This window comes from Mirounga leonina, unplaced genomic scaffold (assembly GCF_011800145.1).
Source record: "Mirounga leonina isolate KUSES-001 unplaced genomic scaffold, KU_Mleo_1.0 Mir_176, whole genome shotgun sequence".
Classification (NCBI taxonomy): domain Eukaryota; kingdom Metazoa; phylum Chordata; class Mammalia; order Carnivora; family Phocidae; genus Mirounga; species Mirounga leonina.
In genome coordinates this window covers 21,617,651-21,638,861 of record NW_023270454.1, presented here as the reverse complement: position 1 = coordinate 21,638,861, position 21,211 = coordinate 21,617,651, and the positions used below count along the sequence as shown (strand labels likewise).

The following is a 21,211-nucleotide window of genomic DNA, read 5'->3' as shown; positions in this document are numbered from 1 at the left end:
GACTTACCAAACCAGTTATCTCAACCAGATGATCAGAACCCTCTCTCATTTTGGCCTAATCTTATAGTACGTTCAAAATTATTATTTGCTTTTGACCTCCTAAAGTCAGCTCTGCCTTATCACAAGGCAGGAGTCTCCAGCCTTTTCCTATCCCGTCCCCAGTTAAAACAACTTGGAATTCTTCCAAGGCCCATGTGGAACCCTGTCTTCCTTCACACAGTCTCCCCTGTTTATCCCAATTCGTTCCAGCTGCTCTTTGCAATCCTACAGTATCAGTATAACCCATCATCTTGCACTTGTGTCCTGACTTGTGCCATTCCCTAGTGGTTTCAGATGCCCCTCCCCAGTTAGATGCTAAGTGGAGAAGTTTCCTGCATCCATCCTCCTGTGTATCCCTCACTCTGGTTAATGTTAGGGTGTGCAGTCGGCATGTAGGCAGTTACTGTAATACTGTAATAAACCTACTTGATTTATTAACAGCGATGGTTGTCTGGACTGTTGCTAACAACTTTTGATCGAATGTTGCAATTAAAAATGAGGAAGGCCAGTAAAATCCATAAAAATCTATCTCTATATTCAGGTTAGCTTCTAACCTCAACATTTTTCTTCTTAACTCTGTATTTACTTTCATACAGTATTTAGTGCTTGTACAGCTCCCTGAGGCAAGTAGGTGAGGTGTTATTATCTTTGACTTTCCTATTGCATTTCATATTAGACATATTTGTGGAATAACAAAACCTTATTTTATAAGTAAACAGTCTGAAGCCCAGAGAGGCCAAAGTTACTATACCCAAGGTCACTTGGTTAGTATTTGGCGTAGGCAGAACAATTCAGGTCTTCCAGCTGATTCTGGTCCTCTCCTAGTGCCTTTTCATTCAAGTGCTGGAAAATGTAGCTAGTCAACTGAATTGTCCAATCAAATTGCAGCCCTCTCTTACTAGCCAAGTGCTAGTAATCCTAGGAGAAGTGGTGAAAGAAAGTCCAGAAATATGAGTTGATAAAAGACATGAAAGTGTTTGAAGTGGATCATCAACCTCCTTCTCCCGATTTTAGCACATCATAGATATCCTGCTCTGACAGTGTTTTGTTAACCGTTTATAACGTATTCTTTAAAATAAGATTGATCTTGCATAAGACATACTTTTACCCTGGTCCCTTTCCTGGTAATAGTCACTGCCAGGGACAAAAAGTGCCTGATTGTGCTCTGTTTGTCATGTAGGTGGGAGGGAAAGAGGGAGAGAGAGCTGAGTTGAACTGAAGCAGAGCTTTTTACAGCTCTATTGTTCTACTATCAGAGAACAATTATATCCCAGCTTCCATCAACCTCTCCACTTCAGACATCCCAACCACCTCCTCCTGCCAGTGCTTCCCCACACTCTGAACATAAAGCCACACAACTAAATTCTAGGGGGAGAAGAGGGGACGTATATGATCTCTCCCTCCGTCCTCCAGTAGGTTCAGTGTTCTGCTTTCTTTGCTAATCCATTTTAGTAAAATTGGGCCTTTCCAGCTTTTCCAGCTCAGAGAAATCTGAAACATAACTTTCGACAGTATATGTACTATACTGATGTATTCAGGGATATTACCTTTTATTCTGTCACCATGCAAAGTTATTACCATATCGTTGACTATATTCCCTAGGCTGTACTTCTCATTGTCGTGACTTATTTTATAACTGGAAGTTTGTACCTCCTAATCCCCTTCACCTGTTTTGCCCACCCCCCCAAACCTTCTCCTCTCTAGCAACCACTAGGTTGTTCTCTATATGTATGAGTCTGTGTCTCTTTTGTTGTTTGTTTGTTTAGATTCCACATGTAAGTGAAATCATGTGGTATTTGTCTTTGACCTTTTTCACTTACCATACTACTCTTTAGGTTCATCCATGTCATTGCAAATGGCAAGATTTCAGTGGCAATATTATGATGTATGTTCTCTGACTAGATGGCAGGGTTTTTTTTCTTTCTTTTTTTGTGTTTGTCTCACAGATGCTTCCTATTCAGTTCCTAAAGGTCTTCATACTGAAGGTATAATCCAAATTCTTAAATGTCAGTAGGGCAGATGTTAACATTTTTTTTTAAGGTACATTTATTTGGTAATATGACTGTATGTTTGTAAATTCTAGTTAGTCTGTTGGCTCTGTACCTAAGTTTAAATTCCAAACACTTGAAGGGAATTTGCAGAGAAGGTCTCTTTGTCTTTAGCTAATTGCAAAAACTGAAACCACAACTCTGCCACAAACCAAAACATGTTTCCAGTGGAGAAAGCCCTCTATTTTTACAACCTGTAAGTACTATAGTGGTTATTTGGGTGAGATGAAGGATGTGAGAGTATTTTGTTGGGAAACTGTAGAGTGACATAACAAATACTAGTTAAAATATTAGTTATGGTTGAATCTCTACTTGTGATATCTTGGCTTTGTGAATGGGAGCAATGTTAGTATGATAATCAGCCTCTGAATGCAAGTTTAGCTAGGAAGACAGCAGAGGAAGTAGGAGAGATGTTGTAAGGTAATGGAGAAACTTCAGAGCAGTACAGCATGGATGGTGACTTTGAAAACAACAGCTGCTGACGTGAACTTGGCAGAAGTTTGTGAGTAATGGTGGGTGACTCATTGCAAGCAAGGGAGTCTTGCAGCTTTTGAGGTGAACAGGCAGAGGGGAGAGCAGAGATGGTGGCCACCCAGGGGCTAAGTATTTGTGTCCTGAATGTGAAAATGTCTGGTGCCCTGTTAAATTTTGCAGCTGCATCATTCACATGAATTATAGCATTGCTTCTACCAGAAAACCCTAAAAACATGAACAACCCATATTTTCTAAAGTGTTTGTTCTCAATCTGAGTTGATTGTCCCAGGGTCGGAGGTAAGTGGGTGGGACATATTACATCACCTTTTTTTTTTTTTTTAAATTTTAAATTATACAGACCTGCCTTTCACCCCTACTCCTGGAGATGCTGTCACTCTGATATACCTAGTCCTATAAAAGGGGCTTGCCTGAATCTTCATGTGAAAAGGGATGGTTGTATGCAGTTTGAAAAAATTGCTTGGGTCATGCTGGTCCTCTCCCCCACCAATGGGAATCACTATTCCAGAGCAAATACTCTATATCTGAAGAAACTATACCTCATTTCTAAGATGGCCTCAGAACCTGGTTATGGATCTTGAGTCTTTGAGGGAGACAGCCCTATTAGAGTCTTTATTTTCTTCTTCTCTGAGAATTCATTTACTGCCAGTAGTGTGTTTTGGGGCAGAGTTAGAGTTACCTAGTTACCTAGTCTGAGAAGCCAACTTTGCCTGCAGCTGGAAATTTGCAGAAGAGTCAGTCACTGAGAAAGGCTTCAGGATTACCTATTATAAAGTGTAGCCATGTATTGGGATCCAAACCCTTGGAAACCTCAACTACTTTAGAGTATTTTTTTTTTTTTTAAAGATTTTATTTATTTATTTGAGACAGAGAGAATGAGAGAGACAGAGAGCACATGAGAGGGGGGAGGGTCAGGGAGAAGCAGGCTCCCTGCCGAGCAGGGAGCCCGATGCGGGACTCAATCCTGGGACTCCAGGATCATGACCTGAGCCGAAGGCAGTCGCTTAACCAACCGAGCCACCCAGGCGCCCTAGAGTATGTTTTGATAACAATAGGCTATTGGACAATTTTAAGACTGGTTACAGAGTATAGAGTTGGGGAAAGATTTAAAAATGAAAGAACCTTGAAAAAGTATCTCCTCCGGATAATTTAAAGAAGACAGTTCTCAGAATAAGAAGCTTCTCTGGAAAAGGCTAACTCCCTGCTTTAGAAGGGAAGTAGGGAGAAGGTATAACTACACTTCACTGGTATAACTTAAAGGTTAAACCTTCACCTCCCACTTACCTGCTTCCTAGTATATGTTCATTTTCTACATCTGTAGTTTTAGGCATGATGTGTCATTTTGTTACTCAGTTCTGCTTCTGAATGAGAGACTAACAAAACCACATAGGAAGTGGAAAATTATGGAAAGGACTTTAGTGTTAAAATGTAGCCCTGCGTGGCAGGGTGCTGTATTTCTAAGTAGCTCTCAGTACAGAGAACACTTAAAAAAAATTCAATGTTATTTCTTACTTATTCCTTTAAGCCTTTGAATAAAGTCTTTTCTTTGTAGAGTTTTTGGAGTACATCAGGAAAAGCAGGAGCTGAAAATAGCTTTAAGAATGCCCCAATGTAGATATTGATTATTGTATGGTAGCTGTCTTAAAGTTAATTCTCTAATGCAGGAAGTTTTAATTAATAATTTCTTAAGCAAATATAAACACTCTTGACTCTTATATAATGATATTCTTTCTAGGGCTGATTTGCTTTTGCTTCCATTCTGAGCATTGAAAAGCCTTCTAATAGTTTTGTCAATCCTCAATATTATATTTCCCCTTTGTTGTAAACTCTTAAGTTATTAAACTAGAAGCAGATGTAAATCTTAACTTCCTATACATGTGGACAGTAAGTGTTATGTGGTCAGAAAGTTTGCATAGGTTGCATATACCTACATAATTTAATTTTTCCTACTATTTTCTTTATGAAAGGATGGTGGGACATAGCATTATGAGAATATGTCTTATACTGTAAAATGTTTCCCAGTCTCCTCGGCCAGATCTGAATGTTCTTTCATCTTTGGTTCCTAGACTTACTAGCTCCTTTTCTCAGGCCAGGTGTAACTCGTCCCTCTCTCCACATACACACACACACACAGAGGCCACGGGTAGTAGAGTGCACCATCCTGTTCTTCCACTCCAGCTGTGGGCTCACCCACTAGAGGCAGTATCTTGTACTAATTTATTTGTAAGGCCCCTTCAAAAACTCTCAAGGGATGGGGAAACAGGACTTATATCCACATCTAGTATGCAAACCCTGGAAGAATCAGATGCCTCAACTCGTGTTGATTCCTGGGGCTCCAAGGAATGAGCAAGGATAGCATCTATGGTTGATTATGGAGGTTACATTAATGTTTGAGTGCCTGGGTTTCACTGCTTCATGTACCTTCTATGGAATCAATGATCCCCACATTTCTATCCAGCTAAAATTTTCTTTCCAGCTCTAGACTCTAATATGCCAATTTGATATCTTCACTTGGATGTCTGATGTCTTAAAAGCAACATGTATGAAGACGAAGCTCTTGATCTCCCTACCCCCAAACTGGTTCCACCTGCAGCCTCCCCCATTTCAATTAATAGAGACTCTATCCGTCCAGTTGCTCAAACCAAAAAAACTGGAATCGTTCCGATTTTCTTTGACGTGCCACATACATTCTGTCAACAAATCTTGTTGGCACTACCTTTAAAATATACCCAGAGCCCAGTCGCTTCTCATCACTGCTCCTACCTCCACTGCTGCTGCCGTGCTCGGAGCCCCTCTTACCCCCTACTGCATTACTCTCCTAAATAGCTAACCCTCCTTCATCTTTGCCCATGTTGACTGTTCTCAACCAGCAGCCAAAGTGATCCTTTGAAAACATAAGTTGGATTGTGTCACTCTTCTGCAATGCCTCCCTATTGCCTTCAGGATAAAAGCCTTCCAGCATCTACAGCCCTTCATGATCTGCCTTCCCCTCTGCCCCTCTGCCCCCCTGCCCCAGCCCTGGTCTCACAGTTCCCGGAATACACGAGGCTCGTACAGGCCTTTGCTCTAGCTCTTCATCCTTCTGGACATTCTCTCACTCCTAGTCCTGCTTCAAATCTCACTTCTCAGTTGGGCTATTGATGCTCTGATGACTGTATTGACTAGTGCAAGTTGCATCACTCCATACTCTTGCTTCTTTTAACCCTGCCTTTTTTCTTCCATCCATCGCTCTTATTTTCTAATATGCTTCCTACTTCACTGGTTTGTTCTGTGTGTTGTCTCTTCCCTCTCTTCTCTCTCCTCTGCTAGACTCCAAGCTCTGTGAGGATAGGAGTCTTTTTTTGTTCATTGTTCACATGTATTCCAAGGGCCTAGAACAGTGCTTGGTACATAGTTGGCACTGAAATAATATGTGCTGAATGAATTTGTGAGAGAGAATGTTTTAAAAATGAACGATCCTTTCAAAATGGGTCAGAAAAGGAAGAGGTGTGAAGAGAAATGCAGCAATAGATAATGATGTTTCTCTGTTCTTTGTGTGATATATATAAACAAGTATGATTTTTAGGCTTAATTTGGTATCCTGATTTTTTTATTTAAAGCTTTATTGAGGCATAATTTACATGCCATAAAATTCAACTATTATAATTGTACAATTCAGTGATTTTTAGTACATTTCTGGAGTTGTTCAGCCATCTCCTCGAAAACTTCCCTTGTGTCCATCAGCAGTTAATCCCCCCTCCCTGCCGTGGTACCTTGATTTTATTTGTTAATTTTTTTTGCCCCCAAGTCTCAAAAGAATAATTTATATGCCAGTAGTAATATAGCCCATGCCCTTAAAAATTATGTTTAAATATGAAGTTAAGTATCATTGCTTAATGTAGGAAATGGTATTGAACCATGAGTGAAAAGAATGAGCTCGAAGAGTCAGACTGGCTTCAGTCTCACCCAGCTCTACTGTTTAGTTACCCAAATAATTTTGTTGCCTTTATCTTTTCATCTGTTAAATGGGGATAATAATAGTAATGAGTTCACAGAGTTGTTGTGAAGATTAAGCAAATAATGCAGGTAAATGACTTAGCACTGTGGCTGCTGTATAGCAAATACTCAATAAACTCTAGCTAACATGATTAATCTCTTGTTACAAGAGTAGGTCTGAAATATGTGGGGTAAATAACCTGGCAGGTGGAAAGCAAAATTCAAATCAGATTCTGAGTTTCTGAAGTTTGTATAAAATATGATCCTGTTCCTGTCTTGTAATATGTTTGTAAATAATATATGACTACAACAGATTGTTAAAAGCAGGTTAATTTCCAACACAGAAGATCATTTCTCATCATTTTTATTTTGAGTTGTCTGCCGAACCACTTTTACTGAATTTTCTTTGCTCATCTTTGACAGAGCTTTAACACTGTGGAGGTGATTACCCACTTTTTTTTGTTAAAATCATAGTGACCATCAGAAAATGTTCTGAATTGTGTCTTAATCTTACATTGGGATATACTGTGAGACTTCCTCTAAACGAGTTTGGGAGATTCATTGTATCTCTTGTAGCCTGATAAACCTGAACTAAATTATCTATAATAAGGTCTTTTCTGTTTTTTTGTTCTTTTCTTTTATGCACAGATGCACAAAGCAGGGTCATCAGAAGCCTCTCGATTCAAAAGATGATAATACTGAAAAACACTGCCCAGTGACAGTGAATCCTTGGCATATGAAGAAAGCTTTTAAAGTCATGAATGAATTAAGAAGGTATTGTTACTTAATATATGTGTAACCATGGGTCTCTTCCCTTTATTTTTCAGTTGTTTATACTGAATACACTCTTCATGCCTCATTGTTGCTTTGTGTGATACAGAGAACATTAAAAGCTTTTTCTGCAGATTTTTTATCAGAAGCATGAATAGTATAAGACTGCTTAGTCTGATATGGTAGCCACTGGCCACATGTGGCTAGTCTGAATCGAGATGTTCTGTAAGTGGAAAATATATAATGGATTTCTAAGATTTAATACAAAAAGGAATGTAAAATGTTTTATTAATAAGTTTTTAGGGCACCTGGATGGCTCAGATGGTTAAGTGTCTGCCTTCGGCTTAGGTCATAATCCCAGGGTCCTGGGATTGGGCCCCATGTCTGGTTCCTGGCTCGGCGGGGAGCCTGCTTCTCCCTCTCCCTCTGCCTATCCCCTGTTCGTGCTCTCTCTCTCTCTGTATCTCTCTGTCTCAAATAAATAAATAAAATCTTAAAAAAATTTTTTTTAAGAATATTGATTACATTTTGAAATGATAATATGTGGGATATTTTGGGTTAAATAGAATATATTATTGAAATTATTTTCACTTCTTTTTTTGTGATTAGTACAAGATTTTGACCTTGCATTTATATATTTTTTATATATCTATATCTATATCCCATATTTCTACTGAACTGCACTGGTCTAAGGTTTCTAACTTACCACAAAGAATATGGAAAGAAGACTGTCAGAGAGGAATACCTGGGTGGCTCAGTTGGTTAAGTGTCTGCCTTCGGCTCAGGTCATGATCTCAGGGTCCTGGGATCGAGCCCCGCTTCGGGTTCCCTGCTCAGCGGGGAGCCTGCGTCTCCCTCTCACTCTCCCTCTGTGTGCGCTCTGTCTCACAAATAAATCAATAAAATCTTAAAAAAAAAAGACAAAAAAGAAAACTGTCAGAGAAAAATGTGACTCTGGTGGTGGTGGTGGTGTGGTGGTAGTGGTAGGAATTTTGAGGATTGGTGACATGTCCATCGCTAAGGTAATTCTAGAGTATTTTGAGAGTCACTGATATGAAAGGAGTGACTTTAAAATTGATCAAGAGGCGCCTGGAGTGGCCCAGTCGGTTAAATGTCTGACCCTTGATTTCGGCTCAGGTTATGATCTCAGGGCTGTGGGATCGAGCTCCGTTCCATGCTGGGTATGGAGCCTGCTTAAGATTCTCTCCCTCTTTCTCTGCCCCCTACCCCCAAATTGATTGAGCCACAAGTAATTTTTTTCTTAATTAAAAGACTAATGTATGTAGTAACAGTCTTGGTTTTCTTAGCTGTTTGTGAAAGACATATATATATATATTTTTTACCCCATTGTTCTCTTTGTCAAAGTATATATATTTAAAAGCTTGGACTACAAAGAAGGGAATAACTTATACTTTCCTTCGATCTGTCTGTGCTATGTCCTCCTAAAAGCCCACGCTATAAGTCCATCATTTGTTTCTTCTTTACTTAAAGATTCAGTAAATATTTATCTGTTGGGTGCTAGAGATACAGTGGTGAGCAAAAACAGACATGTAGCTTATGGTTGAATGCAGGAAGCAGGCCTTAATCAGAGAATTACACACATAATTTACTGTAAATCTTAATGGCAGTAAGTGCTACAAAGGAGGGCTGCCTGGTGCTATGAAGGTGGATTATAGTGGTCAGGAAAGGCTTCCTTGGGAAGATAGAAATAATTGTGCTGAGATCTAAAGCAAAATAGAGGCAAAAGAAATGAAGCCAGGATGAGGGTGGGAGAGATTAGAGAACAGGATTCCAGACACAGGAAATGGCAGTGCCCAAGTCTGGTGGTGGGAGGGAGCTGGCCTCATTGGAGGAACTGAGGGGCAGCTGGGGTGCAGATGGCCAGGGGGGTCATGACAAGGAAGAAGCCTGAGTGGTCAGGTGAGGCCCAGTATACTTATGGTCTTTATACATTTTGGTCTTTATCAGGAGTCGTCATGGGAGGAAGCCATTGGAGAGTTTTAAGCGGGCAGGGTTGTGACATGATCAGATTTTCATCTTGAAAAGAACGTATTTGCTGCCAGGTGGAAAGCGGATTGGAGAGAGACAAAAAAGTTAAATTGACTTTTACATATTTGACTTGCTTCCTGGTCCTGCTCTGACAGCATTTTTATTTTTGTTTATTTATTTTTAAAGATTTTGTTTATTTGAGAGAGAAAGTGTGCATGCACGCACACGCGCAAGTGGGAGTGGGGAGCAGTAGAGGGGGAGGAAGAGGGACAAGCAGACTCCCCACTGAGCGCAGAGACAGACACAGGCCCAGCCCAGGACCCTGAGATCACGACCTGAGCCAAAACCAAGAGTCTGATGCTTAACTGACTATGCCACCCAGGTGTCCCTATTTTTTATTTTTATTTTTACTAATAATTTTTTCCCAAATTTTTATTTAAATTCTAGTTAACACATAGTGTAATGACAGCATTTTTAATAAGTGTGTTTTCATTTTAGTCTTTGGGCAGATATATAGGTGGGATAATCTAGCAGGTCTGGCTGTGCTGTTTTAGTTTTTTAATTCCATTGTAACAGTCGTTATGAGAAGGTAAACTGCAGTGGTTACTAAATAGACCTGCAAGAAAAGTAAGAAAAACAGGCTGGTCATCTTAAGACTAAGATTTTTAATGGCTCTTCTTTTTCTTTGAGAAGTCTAGAAAGACTGACTTTTTCTATGTCTATTCATAACTCGCCCCCCACCCCGCCTGTGGGGCGCAGTAGCCGTGGCCCTTCCACTGGTGTGAGTAGCTCCCTGGTGACCCAGGCATAACTCACTGCACGTCAGGGCAGGTGACACCTGCCCCTGAAGTGGATGACCCAGGTTTGGGGACAAACTCTTTGGCCTTGGGGCAGCTGTTTTACGGCTTTTAGGCTTAGCTATGAAATGAGGGGACGGGACAGGATGGAATGTAAGGTTTGTTGTTGCTTGGACATTCTCTGAGCCTGTGAGATTTTTTTCCTGCCTGCCTGCACCTCGTCCTGGAATTATTTAGCGCTAGCCTTCATGTACCTATTTGTCCCATTTTGGGTGTGAGCTGTATGGCTGTGAAATAGTACCTCGTTCTTTGTGTCACACCATCTCAGGAGCTAATGTGTCACCAGGCTGGTAGTTGATGCTGATTTTCAGGACAAAGAATGACCTTTGAACAGCGGGAGGGTTTTGGCTGCCCGCTCTATGACCGTGTGATTGTTTTAATAAAGTCACTAGCAGGTAGTGTTTTAAAAACTAAACTCTCTTTGGGGTTCATCAGAACCCTTTTTTTGGTTTGTTTTTAATGTCATTCACTTCTCTCTTACTCCTTAGGGCCCACTGAGTAATTAAAAAAAAAAAGTCTCTAAAGAGGCCTACTCCTTACAGCTGGAAATCTTATTTCCTGCCATTGCATCAGCTTCCTGCTGCCAGGAAGGGGTAGCTAAGAGTGGGTTTCCTGACTTCTGGGAAGGGAGATCTTCCTTGTTCTTACCACTCTGCTCTTGTGCCCTCACCTCTACCTGGTACAGTAACAGCCGGATGGTAGGCACTATGTTTATGAACCTTTGGCTGATGGAAGTGATTGATTTTTGGTTTTGTTTGGCCCAGGTACAGCTCCATGTCCTAGCCCAATATGAGCTTGAATAACTTAAAATTACTTGGTTTAAAAACCCTGCAGTCCCTTCTAAACAGTGTATTCAACAAGTATTTGTAAGCAGCTGGTTCTCCTTTGAAATCAGCTCGCCTGCCCAAGAGGCTGTGCGGGAGCCAGAAACAGTATCAGACTTGGCCCATTCCCAGCAAGCGTCTGGATTGCTGCAGGAGATGTCCAGAGAAGAGGATGAGGTGGTGGAAGATCGTGGGCCGAAGAGGATTTTCACAGGAGAAATCTACAGCGGCCCACAGAAGTGGTTTCTGCTGGGCCTGATGGCGAGCAGTAGGATTCATACAAAGGACAGGAGAGGAAAGGCAGTTCCTGGCCTGGATAATTGCATGAGCGAGGGAGCGGAGAAACAGAACTTGTTGGATAAAGCGAATCAAGAGTTCATGCTGGGGAGTCAGTGGCTAGGAAGCGGGAGAAGGACAGAATTGTGCAGGCTTAAATAGCGGGATGAATTTGGACTTAATCCTGTGGGCAGTGGGAATCAGGGAAAGTTTTTGAAAAGGGGAGCAGCGTTGTAAGATTAATGATGTTGGAGGAACAACCTGGCAGTGTGGTGTAAGGACAGGTCTTTTTAGCAACACATCTCTGGCAGGAAATGCAGCTCTTTCAATTTCCCTAGCATGAATTGGTGGGGGTAGGAGTTTTTCAGAACACTGACATTTTCAAAATCAAATCAATAGATCTTTACAGAGGGCTTATTATGTGCAACACACTGTATTGGGTCTGTGGAGGAGACAAGCAGACTAAATCTCAGACATGTTTTATTGAGAACATTATGTTGTGGCTTTTTGAGATGACCAAAAAAAGGAATTGTCAAGAGGTAGCATTTTGCCTTCACAATAAATTTTAAACAGAAAAACTTCAGTTTTGTAGGTCATGGGATAAGACTGTATTTGAGCTTTAAAAATTTCAATGACTATTAGTTGGGGCCAACCTGTTACTTCTTTAGAAGGAAGATTATTTTGATCCTTAAGTTGTATTTAGGAGTTGAAAGTTTTAAGTAAGGATAAATCATATGAAGCAATTCAAATGCTCCCCCATACATCACATATAAGTCATAAATATTTATTGGTTCAGTTATAATAGCAGTTCTTACGTTTCAAAAGATAATTTAAACAAAAAAGCCTGAAGCTCTCTCTTAAAGGAGTGCTTATTGTATTTTTCCTCCAGGACTTTTAGACATTGTGGATCCAGGTCACTAGTAGGGTTAAATTATCTGTTGTGCATCTTTGAATCTGTTGTGCATCTTTGAAAACTGTGAGTTGTGGCTCTTTAGTTATTTGTATTCTGTTGCTAAAATGGCAAGTGAATTAGAGAAAAAATTTAAGTGAGTCTGTCTCTTCATAGCTTTATTACTGTTTTAAAAGAGATTTTAGGAAATTACATATGTGAATTTTTTGTATTGCTCTAATACCTATATTTTTTCTATGGTAAGACATTGTGAAGTTCTTTTGTTTTCATGTTGTACTAGAGTAGAATATAAAACATTCCTTGAAAGATAGAGCAGTTGGGAAGAGCCCCCAAATCAAATAGACTTGTTTATTTAGAAAGTTTAAGATATAGTTTGAAACTTCAAGTCTCAACTAACTGGTAATCTGCAGAGTTTCTTAAGCACATGTGATTGATCTCTTTTTAAGTGGTGTTTATTGAGCATGGATAGAATCATTTAACATTTCAAAGAATATGAATAATGGATAGTAGTGAAGTAGTTTACTGACCCAGTTTGTTTCTTTTCCCTTTCTCCATGTTGTTGAATACCTACCACATGTGAGAGAGTGTTCTGTTTCAAAGCTCGCTTTCACTAGGCCGTCTTAAATCAGAAAATCAGAAGATCTTACTCTGGCTTTTTTCTTTAAATTATTATAGCTAAGAGTACTCCTGATTTATTTCACCAATTTAAAAAAAAAACCTTTTAATGAGGAAGTTTCCTTTGTATACATCCTACATTTTCTACCACATAGGCTTTTCATCTGCATGTTCAGAAACTCATCACTATATTACTTTTCCCCTGAAATCCCTCACCTTCCTCATTTCTCTCTTCTCCCTCTCCCCACCAGCTTTCCTCTGTCCCTAATATCTTCTTTCACTTTATTTCTAATTATTCTTTCCATCTTCTCCTCTCAACTGTGGTCCAGTGTTCTTGCAGTCGTCAGATCTGAAGATCTTACCTTCCCTTCTCTGAGGTATTCGATGACATGCTTTCCCCCACGTCTTCCTGTGGCTCCGTTTTGTCATTTTTCACGTCATTGTGCTGTCTCGATTCTATTTGAAAAGAATAATATTCTCTATTCTGGGACCCTTTAGTAGTTTCAGGCAGTTTCTAAGTCACTGACTGTAGTAGTTTTCCCTAACTTTCCAAATTGAATGTCACCACTTCCTGCTTCCTGCTTGAAAATCTCCGCAGGTACATATCTGTTGAGGGGGCTGTGCTATTTTTCAGGACTTTTACTATGATGGTGACTCTTACTAAACCCAACATCTAGGTTTTTCCCTGTGCTTACCAGCCAACAGAAATTCAAATTCATATCAAAATCAAACCATCATGGTTTTAAGAAGAAGAAGAAGGAAGACAGTGGTGACACTTGTCATGGAGTTCTGTTGCTCTTCGAGATTATTGACATTACAGCCAGATTGTATCTCCCTTGTCTGTTGAATGAAATTGTCAGTTACAGGAGGTTTGGTTAAATATGACATAAGTCAGCAGTCGGGAAGCCTTTCACCTTTAAACCAGCTCATCTCCCCACCCCACCTCCCTTCGTGCCGAGGAAAGTACTCCATGATGCAGCCATGTCCGGAACAGCATCTCTGTGTCTGGCTCACCCTCTGGTTCCTGGCCAGTTTTTAATTTCCTTGGCTCCTTTCCTTCTTGCCTTGATTTCTGACCCCTTGTCTGATTTCTTTTTATGTCTTGCTATTGTTTCTTTTATTCTAACACCTGATGCTGTTCCAGAGATGACTTTGGGCACATCCCTGGGCTATAGTTTGTGGTTCGCCCATGGACTCTGGCTGACAGCTCATCTCACCAGCCTGGTGCTTTGGCTGTTCCTCTGATTCCACTCCATGTGGCAGGAGTGCCTCCAGGTTTTCCTGGTACCCGAGGGAGACAGATGGACAGATGCCATGTGATCGCCTCACCACCCCCACTTCCAGTAGAAAGTAAATTCTTGTTTAGGTGACTGCCAATTATTTTTGACCTCAGAGCCAGATGGCCTATTTTACTTTGAGAAAATAGATACACAGCAGTGATAGGTTTTTCCAGTCTTGGGAATTGGTCACTTTATATCAGAAAACTAAAGGATGTCTTGGTATGTCCGGGCATGTTTCATTAATTTTCAAAACAGTATCTTTCCTGAGAAGGATCAATTTGCATGATGTTGTTTCATTTAGGAGATGGAGTGCCTTTCATTTTTCTGGGCAATTTCAGTTTTACATAAGGCCTGTGTAATTGCTCTTCTCCACATTTGAGCTTAGAGTCAGCTTCCTTTGCAAAGCCTCCTTAAGGTTGGGCTTGGCCTCACTTGTGTGTTCCTAAACACCTCATACCTGCCCCATCTTAAAAGTTATAGGTTTGATTTTTATAATTACCTGCTAGCTTGTCTGTTTCTCCCCTTTAGACTGTAAACTCCTTGCCGTTCATGGACATTATCTTGCTATTGTAAATGAGCATAGTGCATGCTTGCTTTGGCAGCACACACAGTAAATGAACATAGTGCTTGGCGCACAAGAACTCAGCTTAAGGGGCGCCTGGGTGGCTCAGTGGTTAAGCGACTGCCTTCGGCTCAGGTCATGATCCTGGAGTCCCGGGATCCAGTCCCGCATCGGGCTCCCTGCTCGGCGGGGAGTCTGCTTCTCCCTCTGACCCTCCCCCCTCTCATGTACTCTCTCTCATTCTCGCTCTCTCAAATAAATAAATAAAATCTTTAAAAAAAAAAAAAAGAACTCAGCTTAAGGTCAGTAGCTGAAGAAGACTCTTCTGACCGCTCGTCTGATTTAGTTCCTCCCATAGCACCTTTACAACGATGTTTTCCACTTTATCCTATAATCTTGGCATTGCCAGTCCTTTCTGCTAGACAACTTAAGGGCAGAGATGACCTTGCAGTGCTTTGTTGAATTTGATTTTTCTAAATATTCTTGGAGAGGTAGTGCTAAAAACCCACTAAAATTAGGCCTTTTATAAAGTATATACAGAACTTTAAAAATTGTTTCTAGTATATAGTATGTCAACTAATAAATTGGTATTATTTGATTTGTACATTTTATTTCCTGTTTTAGTCAAGCTTTACCAAGTTTGAAACCGCATGGCTTTAGGTGGTTTTGTGTGGTGGTTAAAAGGCTTTGGAGCCAGACTCCATGGCTTTGAATCCTGGCATTGCCACTAGTGGGGACTTACGGCTGGTCGTTCATCTTTTTTTTTTTTTTTTTTAAAGATTTTATTTATTTATTTGAGAGAGAGAATGAGAGAGAGAGAGCACGTGAAGGGGGAGGGTCAGAGGGAGAAGCAGACTCCCTGCCGAGCAGGGAGCCCGATGCGGGACTCGATCCCGGGACTCCAGGATCATGACCTGAGCCGAAGGCAGTCGCTTAACCAACTGAGCCACCCAGGCGCCCTGGTCGTTCATCTTTAACCTTGACTTCCCCAGCTATACATTTTGGGAGTAAAAATCATAATAATACCTACCTCCTAAAGATTGTGGTGAGGTCAGAATGAGATAATACATGCAGGTATAGCTCTTGCATAGTATTCTCCTGAAAACACCACGGACTTTTCCCACCCTGGTTACTTGTGAACCCATGGAAGTCACAGACTTGCAGAGTCGTTTTATATTCTCCGAGCAGACAGTAGACTTTGTCAGTTTTCCACAGTGGAGGACTCACAAATGGGTGACCTGAGGCCACCTTTGATGACTCTAATGTGCGACCTGCCTGATGTCTCATACAGCATCGGGAGCCATGATAGTGACGCCCATGAGCCATACTTCAGTCTAAAGGGCATGGCAAGCTCATCAGCAGTGAGGCCTGGAACACACTTACCACCAGTGCCGTGGGACTCCTTTTTCTTAGTTTCTCTTGGACCGGAGGGAAAATAGATGCCAGTAGGGTCTCCGAAAACTTTTGGTATGATCTCCGCAGAAACAAGTTTGTAAGCAGTGCGGAAAAGTGGAAAACGTCAAGGACTTGGTGAAGCTCATGTGAAAATGTTGCTTGTGAGCTCCTAGAAAATTACAGAAGCAGACAGGCCATCCTTGTAGGAAATACAATAGTGGAGGAGGGGGGCCAAGTGTGACCTATGTGTGCTCTACATATAAATTCAGTGCTTGGGTATTTGAGGTGTGGAAAGGACTTTTGGGTTCACCACACCTGTTTCAGTCATTAATGACATGACGACCGGTAAGGTGGGTTTTAGAGTTGGAGCCCTCTTGCTTGTTCTGGAAGAAGCGTCAGCACCACTTTTTGCCAAAAAGATACTCTGTGACATTCTTACTTAGCTGGAGAGTCTCATCTAGCAGCTTGTGTAGAATGTAAGAAGTGTTCACCACATGGTTTTGAATGACTTAAAATGGATATTTCAGAATTGGAGGTATAATTATGTTTGCTGAATAATGGTTTGTTTTAAGGTAACAAAATGCTTTTTAATTTTGTATATGGTAATTTTTTTAGCCTTGAGGAATGAGATAATTTTCACTGGTAAAAAGTTCTGATTAAGTTAAGCTTCAAGTGTCTTATATGCCTTTTAAATAGCAGGTGTAATTGAATATAATTTTACCTTTGCTTGATGACCAGCATCATTTTAAGTATCTTTTTTTTTTTTTTTTGGTACTTTGACCCAATTTGGTTTTCTACATATGTTTTATTTTGTCTTCATCTTTTTTTTTTTTTTTAAAGATTTTATTTATTTATTCATGAGAGACAGAGAGAGAGAGAGAGAGAGAGGCCGAGGGAGAAGCAGGCTCCCAAGGAGCAGGGACCCTGATGCGGGACTCGATCCCAGGACCCTGGGATCATGACCTGAGCCGAAGGCAGACGCTTAACCATCTGAGCCACCCAGGCGCCCCATTTTGTCTTCATCTTAACGTCAAACTGCCATCTGCCACTTCTGCTGATGTTGTTCTTAATTCAAACAACCTCCCCTTTTACAATCCACTGATGGTTTGCTGCTAGTAATTTACTTTAGGTTGAGAAATCAGTAATCAAATTGGGAAAGATTGGTCTGTTAAACAAAGGCAAGATTCTGAGTGAGGGCCCAATGCATGTCGGGCTTTTGTCATGCCTGTTTTCTGTGTGCTTCATGTTTAGGAATTCTGTTTTAAAGGATCGCAGTTTTATTTATTTTTTTTTTAAAAAGATTTATTTATCTATTTTAGAGAGAGAGTGCGCACGCATGAGCGGGAGGGGCAGAGGGAGAGGGAGAGAGAATCTGAAGCAGACTCTGTGTGAGCCAGAGCCCAAAGGTGGGGGATCGATCCCAGGACCCTGAGATCAGGACCTGAGTCGAAACCAAGAGTCAGCTGCTTAACTCACTGTGCTACCCAGGTGCCCCAAAGGATCGCAGTTTTATTTTATTTTTTTTAAAGATTTTATTTATTTATTTGGCAGAGAAAGATACAGCGAGAGAGGGAACACAAGCAGGGGAGTGGGAGAGGGAGAAGTAGGCTTCCCACCGAGCAGGGAGCCCAGTGCGGGGCTTGATTCCAGGACCCTGGGATCATGACCTGAGCTGAAGGCAGACGCTTAATGATTGAGCCACCCAGGCGCCCCAGGATTGCAGTGTTTTTTGTTTTTTTTAAAAATGTTTTATTTATTCATTCATGGAAGTCAGAGAGAGAGAGAGGCAGAGGCAGAGGGAGAAGCAGGCTCCGCGCCTAGCAGGGATCCCGATGTGGGACTCGATCCCAGGACCCTGGGATCATGACCTGAGCCGAAGGCAGATTGCTTAATCATCTGAGCCACCCAGGCGCCCCCCAGGATTGCAGTTTTAAAAGTTAGCCTCAACTTCAGAAGAGTGTGCTTTTACTATAATATATTTGCACAGGATGTTCAATACATTTATTATTGGTATCATTAAAATTTTGTTTCTCTCTCTGCTTTGTAAACAGTCAAAATTTGCTATGTGATGTCACAATCGTGGCTGAAGACATGGAAATCTCTGCTCATAGAGTGGTGCTGGCTGCCTGTAGTCCTTACTTTCATGCCATGTTTACAGGTATGAAATGTCTTAGTTATGGGTGTTTTTTAAATGTATACAGATCTGGGCTTTTCTCTCCATACTTTCTTTTCTTACTAACATTTTACTGTTACGAAATTCAGTATCGTAATGGAAGTAAATGCTCTTGCTTTGTTTCAAATTCCTCTTCCTCATTGTTTTTCATTTTTGCAATCATGTTGTGTGTATGTGTACATTCACATACTCACAATTTTATGCTCAATTTTCCCCCTTTATATTTATGTTTACATATATTGGCTCAGTTTACTTTCCTGCTATTTATAACAACTTTTGGCACTTCATTATTTTGGCAAAAGAAAAGTGCATTTACTGTTCCCATTTTTTCAAATGATTTTCACATATGCTTCACTTATTCTTTACCATGAATAAAGAGATGTTTATTTAGTGTCCTTTGACTTGGTTACATAAAAAAAATAGGTAACTGTAAAAAACTTAGGTAACTGTAAAAAAATATATAGAATAATTTCAGTACTTCCGGAAAAAAGTAATTTGCTTGCAACACTTGAAGTCCTTAACCTCATCCTTTTTTTTTTTTTTAAATTTTATTTGTTTATTTGAGAGCGAGAGGGAGAGCATGAGCAGGGGGAGGGGCAGAGAGAGAGGGAGGGAGAAGTAGACTCCCTGCTGAGTGGGAGCCTGATGCAGGGCTCAATCCCAGGACCCAGAGATCATGACCTGAGCTGAAGTCAGAAACGTAACTGACTGAGCCACCCAGGTGCCCTCTTAACCTCATCCTTAAAAAAAATAAAATAAAATAAATTTAAACATATTACTGTACAAAGAAATGAAGTTACTATCTGTTCCAACAGTGAGCTTATAATCTTAAGAGTATTGGTAGGGCAAACAAAATACTTATAAAAACAAATGTGGTTATACCAAAAAGCACAAATACAAAGCTATTCATACTTCAGAAATCATGAAGTATTTCTTGTGCTTGACATTTTGCTTAGCTACTTCAAGGAATACACACCGGCGTAAGTGTGCTTCCCACCCCGTAATGATCTGCACACTTTAAATAATGCAGTAGTGTGTGGAAGATCTGGGTGCCCAGAGCAGTGATGCTGATGGTAAGGGCTGTGATGGGCAGCACTGAGAGAAGGGGATCTGACATTTCCTGAAACCTGGTAGGTTTAAAGGACTCACACAGATGAAGATGAGTGCAGAAGGCCATGTGAAGAGGATGGGCTTAGTGTTTTAGGAGTAGAGAGGAGTCTAGAGCCCCTCACTATTTAGTCTGTTGCAGCCTTGCTGTTCCTGAACAGAGTTAAATAATCAAGAATGTAGGAAGGATAGCAGAGGGGCAGTGAGCCAAGTTGGGAGGGTGCCTTTCTTTAGCTGAGGCTGATTTGAAAAGTCAATTCTGATGAAGTGAGACTAGTCAAATTTTTATGTCCTAGGGTTCATTTCAGTCTCGTGGTTCACATTTTACTTATTTCTCCTGGACAGTTTTCTCAACAGAGTCTCTAGGCTTGTGAGAGGAGGGTTCTAGCTGGAATGTGTTGGCCTAGTTTAGGAATTCCCTGTATAGTGCTGTCCCCTGTAAGTGGCATTCTCTCCCATGACACTGCTGTTGCTACTTCCTTGTTGGAAACTATGGGAAACTCATGTCATCAATTTATGCTACCGTTTCCCCATCTGGAGAAGGGGGATGATCATATTACCCACTTCCTAGGATTTTTGTAAAAATTAAATGAGATCATATATGTGAATTTCTTAGCAGTTTTCTTACTTGGCACAGAGAAAATACGTAATTAATTTTGGCTGTAATTATGGTTATTACTACTTTAATTGAAGAATAGCAGACATACAATGTTAGTTTCAGGTGTACAACAGAGTGATTCAGCATCTCTGTATGTTATGCCGTGCTCACCACAACACTAGCTGCCAGCCACCACCATACAACAGTATTACAATACCACTGATTATTTTCCCTGTGCTGTACCTTTCATCCCCGGAACTTACTCATTCACTAACTAGAAGCCTGTATCCCCAACTCCCATTCACCTGTTTTGCCCGTCCTGCTACCCTTTCCCCTCTGGTAACCACAAGTTTGTTCTCTATATTTATGGGCCTGTTTCTGCTTGTTTGTTTTGTATTTTTGATTCCATATATAAGTAAAATCATGTGGTATATATTTTTCTCTGTCTGACTTATTTCATTAGCATGATACCTTCTAGGTCCATCCATGGTGGCTCAAATGCTAAGATCTCATTTTTTTTTTTTACAGCTGAGTAGTATTCTATCACATATATATGTACCAAATCTTCTTTTTTCCATTCATCTATTGATGGCCATTTGGGTTGCTTTCATGTCTTGGCTATTGTAAATAATGCTGCAATAAACAGGAGTTGTATGTAATTTTTTCAAATTAATTTTTTTGGTTTTGTTTTTGGTAAATCCAAAATATATAAAGAATTTATAGAACTCAACACCAAAAAACCAAATAATTCAATTAAAAAATGGACATGCTTATTAGGCTTGACTTTATGGTGAAGTGATAGTGCATAGATAGAAAGCAATAGATGCTGTTCACCTTTCTGGCGATCTTTGTACATTTTCTCCTTTTGAATCCACTGAATAGTACATCATTTGTCAGAGATTAGGTAAGGAACATAAGGAGATTTGGTCTAGGTGGTTTAGTGTACATACATTTATTTACTTTTTGCTAGAATATGACTCCATTATTTCTTTTCCTGTTTTTTTTTTTTTTTGATCTGAAGCCCTGTTAAATTTTATTATAAAAAATATGGTGAGGCCAACCAGTAGACCTTTGCATGCTTCCATTGCATCATACATTATGTATATTTATTTTCTCCTGCTTCGAGGGTAATCAGAAGTGTTTGCAATGGCACAGGGCATTACCTACTCTTCTTTTGTTTTCCTGTGACTCCCCTATTAGGAAATATGCAGATGTCCTTTTTTGGCCCTTGTTTTTAATCTTCCATAAATTGTAGGGAAATTTTCATTCAAATTATATCACCTAAAAAAGAATTCTGTTA

General features: G+C 40.4%; 1 protein-coding gene across 4 annotated transcripts in view; it reads left to right on the top strand.

The window, feature by feature from the left end:
- The window catches only part of KLHL2 (kelch like family member 2), a 102,435-nt gene that overhangs the window by 5,557 nt on the left and 75,667 nt on the right, over positions 1-21,211 (top strand). For 3 of the 4 annotated variants that reach the window (XM_035022766.1, XM_035022765.1, XM_035022767.1), the window contains exons 2-3: positions 7,203-7,328; positions 18,085-18,191. In XM_035022766.1, the coding sequence (XP_034878657.1) occupies positions 7,203-7,328; positions 18,085-18,191 (233 nt within the window). Of the gene's footprint in view, positions 1-7,202; positions 7,329-18,084; positions 18,192-21,211 lie in introns of those variants that run through there. The other variant, XM_035022768.1, reaches the window with a different exon arrangement.